Genomic DNA, 9,075 nt, shown 5'->3' with positions numbered 1-9,075 from the left:
AGGCTCGGACTGGCCTATAGGGCAATGCCTGTACCAAAAACGTAAAATGCTGATGTGGGCCAGTCAAAATGGGCCACCATTTTGGCCAATGTGGACCAGTTTGATGAGTTACTTAACTATGCAGTTAGTAATTTTGACCATTGTTGCTGAATATATCACTATTTACTTACATTTTAACACAAAGCAACCCCTTGGGGACTATTGAAACAGTGGGCCTCATTACAACCCTGGTGGTAGCTGTGCTGATAAAACTGGCACGCTGCCGCCGGAGTTGCATACGGGTCCGGCACCCGCGAATGGGCAATTACCGGGTCATGCTGAGTTAGGTGGACCTGATAATTGCCCTTTCGCAGGTGCCGGTACCGGTAGATCCCCATTCCCATCTGAGCCCCATAGGGCTCAATGGGAATGGGGAGCCCGAATGCACCGGCACTGTTAATAACGGTGCCGGTGCATCCAACGAGCTGTGCTCGCGGGTACCGCACGGCCTGCCAGGTCAGACCTGGCGGGCTGTCAGGCACCCGCAAGCACAACTCTTACTATGGCGGTATGGTAGCAACGGTGCCGGTAGCTTATCAGCACCGTTGTTACCATACCGCCATAGTTGTAATGAGGCCCAGTCTGTGACTAAAGGAATGAATATCCATTTACAACTGTGGGCCACTTTTTAATTGTTGCCTGAGACAGTTTCATGCTTCAGCCCGACCATGTGAGCCACCCCTGCCCATTTCTTCCAATCTAAAACAAACAAAAAAAAAATGTTTTATTTTATTTATTTTTATATTTCATGTTGAGCTCTCAGGGCCCCCCAGGGATGCACCCGCAGACCCCTGGGGGGTCGCGACCGACAGTTTGAATACCGCTACATTAGGCCAAGTAGGCACCGGTCTATAAGCCCCACTCGTTTTAGGGGCCTTGTGACAACAGATCAAAATAAAGCGGTGCAGAATATTAAAAACTTATTAGGAGATCATTTTCGAGGGGGAGGCGACATTTCGACTGCCTAGGGGCCTCCACAGGGTTTAATGTGGCACTGGGTGTCAAGCAGCACTACTTCCAGAGTCCTGGTTCCTGCACATTGGGCCAGTATCGCAACGCTTTTTACAGGCAAGGAGGCACAGACACAGCCCTAAACCAAGATAGGCTTTCAGGGCCCCTGAATGTAGGCCCAATTTCCCAAGCAAGGTCAGGAAGAAAGGCAGCCCTGTCTTTGCATGGACCATCGGCCATGCGCAGGCTGGGGTCCCGGCCTGGGGTACTGAATGCAAAGAGGAAACCACATTTCCCCACAACACCGGCCAGCCTAGGAGTGTTACCTCAGCTGCTCCATGCAGTCAAGGGAGGATCCAAGAGCCTGCCCTCTGACACCTCTACAACTGATGGAGTAGTACACCCTGTAACCCAATATGGATGAAACACGCCTGGGGAAGACTCAACATTTCCCTCTCCACCCTCCCACCCCACGGGGAGCACAGGAAGCATCTTCAGCACTCATATGCTACACCCCCAACCAGCCTTACGCTGTCTCCTCGTTGTCCGAGAACTCTTTAGCAGTGAATGTTTGAGTCATTGGCTCAGGCCTGACACAGTTGCTTCTCGAAGCAAAACCGCGTTGCAGAACCCATGAAATGACTATTTCCGGGTAAACAAAAAATATTATGTTTATGTTTATTTATAAAGCTTTCAAACCCTGAGGCATGAGAGCGCTATTATTGGAAGAGTTGAAATAAAACCGACAGGATTGCCTGAAGGGTGAAGAGGGAAAAGATAGGTTTTTAGCGCTTTCTGGAACATAAACAAATTAGTTTCAACCCTGAGAGATGGGAAAAGATTGTTCCGAAGTCTTGAGCCAAGCACAGAAAAAGTACGACCACCAACGAAATGACATCTAACTCTAGGAAGACAAAGAGAGAGCGCCCGATGTTGTATAATTTTATCATTTGTATAATTATAATTGGTTATTTATAACGCGCTTAATACCCAGAGGTTTCTAAGCGCGGACCCGCATCGTCTTGCTTCCAAGGCAAGCGCGTTGCGCCTGAGCTATCCTCCAGAGCTGCCGATCATTATGACCACAGGTTCATCTGCTCACGAGATAACTTGGAGCTTTTCCATAAATATACATATGAAGAAGTGGGCTGATCTTAAATGAAATCCTGGCAGTAGCAGGATGCCAGTGCAAGTAGGGCAGAGCTGGAGTGCTATGTGCACGAAGCGGGAGATTCACGCCATGTATGACAAGAGGTAGATCAGCATGAAGGGAATTGAAGGAGATCCATTTTTAACCATTTATGGCGTGTGCAATAACTGCCAGGAGATTCTGGCAGAGAAATGGACGAATGTGCCTAAATAATCCTAAATAGTAGGAACTCGCGCATACCATCTGATTCCTCTGAGCTGAAAAGTCTTAGAAAGGGTCAAGACATATGCCTAATGACTTGACTTTATTAGGGATGTGCAGGGTACAGGAATCAAGGGTGAGGCTGGAAATCAGTGCCATTAAAGATTGAAAATGGGACGGGATGTACCACAATAAGCTCCATTTTGGTGGCATTAAGACTCAACCAATTGTTTCTCATTCAAGTCTGTGCCTAGGATAAGATATTGGACATCATGTCATAGTGTTGTCGACCATAGAGTTTCCAGTTTGCTTGAAACAAATCTGGGTATCGTCGGCATAACAATTAAAGACGACGGCCATACTGGCAAGAAGTAGATGAAACGGCTGAACAGAAACGTAAAAAAGTAACAGCGAAGGAGCCGAACCCTGAGAAACACCATAGTTAGTATTGTAGAAATCAGTGGAGATATTGTCAATAGTAAGACAATCCTGCCTATACGTGTTAAAAGAGAAAAACCAACGGAAGGCAGGATCAGAAACTCTGGCGACGGAAGACTTTGGATCAAAATCTGATGGTCCAGATTGCCAAAGGCTGCAGATAAATCTAACATGATTAGTTGCGATGCATCACTGCTGTCCAGGATACAGAGCAAACCTTCTGTGATGTCCAATAGAGCAGTTGCAGTTCCAAGAAATGGACGAAAGCTGAAATGTCATGTCCCAAGCAAATTGTTATACTCAACAAAATCTTGGCTTTGAGAGACTGCAGCCTTTTTCAGAAGCTTCATTAGGAAAGGGCAGCTATCAATAGGGCGATAACTACCAGGTGGATCTGGACCCAGAGTGGCTTTTTTTTTTGCAGCGTTATGTTGCAGGAGCTAGACTTAAATGTAGCTTTCATGCTATGGCTTGAGGGTGGACACGGCCTCTAATGGCCGCCAGTCAGAGCTAAGTCAGGCCCGAGCAAAGCGACGGCCTCAGCTCAGGCTGTGGGCTCTTAAAGGCTGTGTCCGCCCGACAGGCAGGGCATGATAGCCTTTTGGATCTCAGGATTCGACCGGGATGTGAAAGGCTTTCACAATTTTGCATCTGAAGATCTGCGCTGCTTGCGCAGCTAATCTCCAGGTGTAAAATAAAACAAAAAAGAAACAAAAAAGATGGCCACCGGCGCTTCGCCATGGGGAAAAGGGCCTGAATCCCTTTTCCATGTTTATGGCAGCGGCCAGACGGAGGTGCTCGGGACCGAAGAGCAATGCTCCAGTCCTGCATGTAAGTGGAGAGGCTGGGGAGGGAAAGCAGGACATTTTGGGGAAGGGGACAGGGAGAGAATGAATGTTGCCACCTCCCAAAATGGGGAAAATAAAAAGGAAAAACACCACCTTGGGAAGAGTCTCGGGTGGCTGGGACAGTGGGCAGTGATTGTGTAATCTCCAGCCACCTGATTGGCTGAGCGCCCTTCCCCGGGGGCAAATACCAATCAAACCTTTTTCGTAACTTTGTAAATCCATCTAGTCAATTGCCATGCGGTCATCATGCCACTTTTGAACCATGACTAAAAGCAAGATATAAGCCAGCGACCAATATATAGGGACCCCAAGTTGTCACAAATCAGGTGCAAGATGCTGATCCATTCCAAGCGTTGATCACTTCCCACAGTGGTACTAGTAGCCCGGCATTTATAATGCAAAAGTACAAGAGTACGTGCGGCCCATGAACAGAGGACGGCATGAGCTGCAAAGTCAAGACTCGCAGAATATCTTAAACCAGGCAGTGGATACCTTGAGTTTTTTCCATGCGCCCTTTTTGAAACGTGGGTTTAAATGAAAAGCACTTTATGGGGCTAGTCCCCCCCTCTCCCCACCTCTTACTGGGAATTTTGGACAGGCAGGTGAGAGCAGGGGTTTGCAACCTTTGGACTAGAACACCCACCTGCCCGAGGCACCAAAGTCACCGGTACAGGATCATTGGAGTAGGGTGACCAGATTTTCAAGACAAAAAGCCGGGACAGCCAACAACATAAGAGAAGGACCCCCCCCTTTTAACCTGATCTTTCCGTCCCCTCATACCCCCATTCTCACAGTATCTGCATGCAAATTGTGCAGCTTTGGGTGTTGATAAACGCACACAAATATCAAGCCTGATATATTTTAAATAATACTGATTGAATTATTTATTTTAATGTTATATTTGTACAATGAACTGGATTGTTATTGATATTTAGTGTCAAAAGTTGAGCATCTCAAATATAACACACTTTTAAAAAAAATGTAAATATTAATAACCAAGGAGTTGTTACTGTTTGACATGACATGCATTGCTATGCACCTGCCTCTCAGCCTGTCTCTGTGGCGTAAGCAGTTAATGCAAAGGCTCCTAACTGAAAAGGTGGGGGTTAAACCCATCCCAAGATGACAACGTTCTTAACATCTAATAATGTTTATTTGGTGGATTAATTGTTTGCGATTTAAAAAAAAACGGGACTGTCACTCTCCCCTTGCCCAAAACCTGGACATGGTTTGGTTTTAAAACAAAGAGTCTTGGGACAGGGGGACAGAGGTGTCCCAATACCGGGACAGTCCGGGCAAAACCGGGACGTCTGGTCACCCTACATTGGAGTCGTAGCCCAACACACTCAGGAAGCTGGCGGTTACAGTCCCCTGGGTTAGAGAACCAGGGAGCATTGGTTCGAAAAAGATAAAAGGTGTTAATGTTAATACCCAGGCATATGTACCCCACCCACCTCCCCGTCGTGACGTGTTTGGGGGCAGATGGCGTCTTTTTTGTGACTTCACTCACTGTGGCGTCACTTCAAGCTGCTTTAAATACCTGGCTGGGCACTCCTCTGAGAATCTCTTCACGTTAGCACTCATGTCCTCTTGCAGCTGCCACAGGTGCGCAACATCATTGAGCTAATCGGGCTCAAGCCACCCCCCCAAATGTGAGCTGAGGGGCAAGGCTTCCGTGCTGAGCCTTTAGCAGTTCAAAGGATCAGGACCATAGTCCTGGGCTCATCTTGTTTCTTCTGGGGAAATCTACAACCTGCTATGCTCGGATGATCAAGCACTGCCCGTTTCCCGAGTCACAGCCCCCCTGAGACACACAGGCTGCTTCCCTGGCTTTGCAGCCAGTGCCGCCACAACACCTTTCTTTTGTCATCAGCAGCAGAGCCTTTCTTATGCATGATGGTGAATTTCCAACTGAAAGACCGCCAGTCACCTTGCAAATCTGTGACAGTTAAAGTGAGCAACACAATAAAAGCATCCTTTCAAATATGTGTTCATACTCGTCATGTCTAATAGCTTGACATGCTAAAGAGTAAAGTTTGCTTTGATGACCTTAGTTCAGTGATGGGCAACCTTTTTGGCGTGGTGTGTCAAAAATCGGCAAAAAATCGAGCATAACTCGTGTGGTGTGTCACTTCGACAAAAAAACATAATTTTGCGCAATTTATAGTTTAAACTACAAAAATGTATAATTGCAATATATAATTGTATTTAATAAACCAAAAACAAATTATTTAACATACCTGCTTAGTAACTTCTTTGTTCATCAGTTGATTTCGTATGTTGCCCTTGATATTATTGAACTTGTTTGCGGTGCCGTGAACCAGGGCTGTGGAGTCGGCTGCTTCCAGCTCCACGTCCTCATCAGCATGCCGCTCCAGCCCGCCCCTGCTATGAATATTCCTAGTGACGTGAGGGCGAAGATTATGAATATTCATAGCGGGGGCGGGCCGGAGCGGCATGCTGATGAGGACGTGGAGCTGGAAGCAGCCGACTCCACAGCCCTGCCGTGAACTGAGATAAGTGAGGGGGAGGGCGAATTCTTTAACTAACATGCCTTTCAGTGACTTTTTTGTTGCTGAATTTCATTGGCTAAATCTTCAATTGAAGGTTGGTATTTTGTACACTTCAGGCCCAAGCAAGCGCTACTAACCTCATCTGTCAATCTGTTTCTTTTGTTGGTTTTGATATTATTTAATGCTGAGAATAAGGTCTCGCAAAAGTACGTAGAAGGAAAAATTGTGAGTAAAGCTGTTGCTATATTTGTCAGGGTGCTAAAAGTGTCTGGTAGTCTGTTCCAGGCACTCCAAATTTCCTGTTCGTAGTGGCACTCATCTTTATTCTCCAAGCGGCCCCTTTCCAGATTCTCAAGCTTTGACCTCAAGTCGACAAACACCTGAGCCCAGATGCTGTCTTGAAATTCTGCAAGCTGCATCTCCAAATCATCTATTTGCATCCATTGGAAACCATTTAATTCCAAACTATTGTAGACTACTACATCAGGATACTTAATTATTTTCATGGTCTGTTCTAGACTTCTAAATTGACTAAATCTATCAGTAAACTGGTCAAGTAACAAGTCTAAACCATGCTGGTACTTCATATGCAAGAGTTCCACTTCATTTCGTACAGCTGCACTGGCCTTCTCAAAATGCTTTTGTACTCGAGGAAAATACTTATACGTTTTAGTTTCTACATCTCGCTTGAAAACTTTTACTTTACTTTCAAAAGCTTTTATGTATCCAAACATAACATCAATACTTTTGCCAAAACCTTGTAACTTTAAGTTCAGTTCATTAACATGAACAGAGAGATCTGTAAAAAACATCAGGGTGTTGACCCACTTATCATCATTGAGCTGAGGAAAGTTTCTCAGATCCTTCTCTTCAAGAAATACCTTAATTTCTTCAAAGCACTCCACAAAGCGCTCAAGAACCTTGCCTCGGCTCAGCCATCTTACATTATTGTACATCAGCAGTCCACTGTAGGTGGAATCAACCTCCTGTAAAAGTGCTGAAAATTCTCGCTTGTGAAGGGGGCGAGCAGCTATTAAATTAACTATTTTTGTAACAACTGACATTAAGTCATTTAAGTCAGTGAATCCTGCCTTGGCACATAAAGCCTCCTGATGGATAATACAATGAAAAGGCACAATCGGATGTCCAATAGCTTCTGTAAACAATTTCACAAATCCAACTTTTTTCCCCACCATGTTTGGGGCACCATCTGTCGTCACTGACACAACTTTAGATATATCAATGCTTAGGTCGCAGAATGTTTGCATAACAACCTTACATATTTCGCTTCCTGATGTACTTGTTGGCACTGATACTAACTTTATCAACTCTTCTCTCATTGTGTGACCATCAGAATATCGACCAATAATGGCCAACTGAGCATGCGATGTGACATCAGTAGTTTCATCAAGAGAGATGGAAAAATATTTACAATTCCTTATGTCTCTCTTTAATTGATGTTGTACGTTTGTGTTCAGTCTCATTATTCGGTCTTTTATGATATTTCTACTGAGTGGTAACTCAGATATTCTCTTAATAATTGCATCTTTATTCTGCATATCGTGAAATAGAACTGGCGCACATCTTAGGAGAGTTTCTTTAATAAATTCTCCCTCATTAAGCGCTTTTGCATGCTGAGCTATGGAGTGAGCAATGCTCAAACTTGCAGAGTTTAAATTTGTAGAGCCTTTTATAAATTTAAGGATGGAGTTAGATTGGCTCTTATAAAGGTGTAGCTTCCTGGAAATGTATTCCCTCCTTTCATCCTCACTTTTTTCCAAGAGCTGGGAATGATTAGTTTCAAAATGTCGATTTATATTCCACCTTCTGCTTACTACCGTTTCAGTACATCGAACGCAAAATGATCTGCCATTTTTTTCTATAATGCCATACATCTCGCTCCATGTCTCTTGAAAGGGTCGGCCACTGCTACTACCACTCCCTTTACTTAACCTTTGTTTTTTATTTTTTGGGTGCTCTATCAGTGGGCCAGTGACAGCAGATAGAATTATAGATAGCTTGTTAGGCTAGTTAACTCCTAATTGGCTAACACAACCTCCCCCTCACTTATCTCAGTTATTGTGGGCAAATACAAGTCCATGGCACCCCAATAGTTGCTGCTAATGGCGCTCACAGTTCCCCCCGGCACTCCGCTGTTCCATGCTGTGGTGCGGTCGTAACCGGAAGTCCCAGGAGTAGACTCTCTGTGCCGGAGTTCAGGCCTACAGACAAAAGGGGTTGAAACTTTTATTACTACATGACTACAACTCCCAGCATGCCTGTATACAGCCTATGGCTCTGCAGCTACGCCAAATCTAAAACTCCCAGCATGTTGCACTTGACTATATAGTAGTATAGGTTATGGTGCAACATGCTTGGAGTTGTAGTCTTGGCTCAGCTGCACTGCTGCAGAGCCAAAACTACAATGCCCAGCATGATCTTATACAGCCTATGGCTCTGCAGCAGTTCTGCTTAGCCAAATCTACAACGCCCAGCATGCCCTGATAGGTTTGGGGTCTGCAGCAGACCCCAAACCTAAGTAGCATTATTGCTAATAATGATAATCTTTCCCCACTTTCCTTCCCCTGCTTACTGTGAAGGTCAGTCTGGCAGCGACTGCATTGCGGCCTGACTGGAGAGAGGCGCGTACTATTCCCGCGCTCCTCTCCTGCGTGTCCTCCCTAACGTCCTCGCCGTGCTGGAGAGAAGCGCGCACTGTTCCCGCGCTCCTCTCCTGCGGGTCCTCCCTAACGTCCTCGCCGTGCTGATGATGTGTGTGCGCACGGCACGCACGCCTTACCAGCAGCCCCTGCGCTCAGAAAGGGGCTGTGCTTCACTGTCAGGCGGCGGTGATACAGTAAGTGAGTGTGGGTGGGGGAGATCACACATCCCGCCCCCCAGTGGTGGTTGGTGAGTTTTAAAGCTGGTGGGGCGT

General features: G+C 45.8%; 1 protein-coding gene across 1 annotated transcript; it reads right to left on the bottom strand.

Moving 5' to 3' along the window:
* Positions 1 to 6,184: 6,184 nt before the first annotated feature.
* LOC138487287 (general transcription factor II-I repeat domain-containing protein 2A-like) lies at positions 6,185 to 8,035 on the bottom strand. Its single transcript, XM_069613901.1, has one exon. The coding sequence runs from the start codon at positions 8,033 to 8,035 to the stop codon at positions 6,185 to 6,187; it is 1,851 nt and encodes a 616-aa protein (XP_069470002.1).
* Between the last annotated feature and the right edge of the window lie 1,040 nt (positions 8,036 to 9,075).

This window comes from Ambystoma mexicanum, chromosome 9 (genome assembly GCF_040938575.1).
Source record: "Ambystoma mexicanum isolate Mex_15411 chromosome 9, UKY_AmexF1_1, whole genome shotgun sequence".
NCBI lineage: Eukaryota > Metazoa > Chordata > Amphibia > Caudata > Ambystomatidae > Ambystoma > Ambystoma mexicanum.
This window is presented reverse-complemented; position numbering and strand designations above follow the sequence as displayed.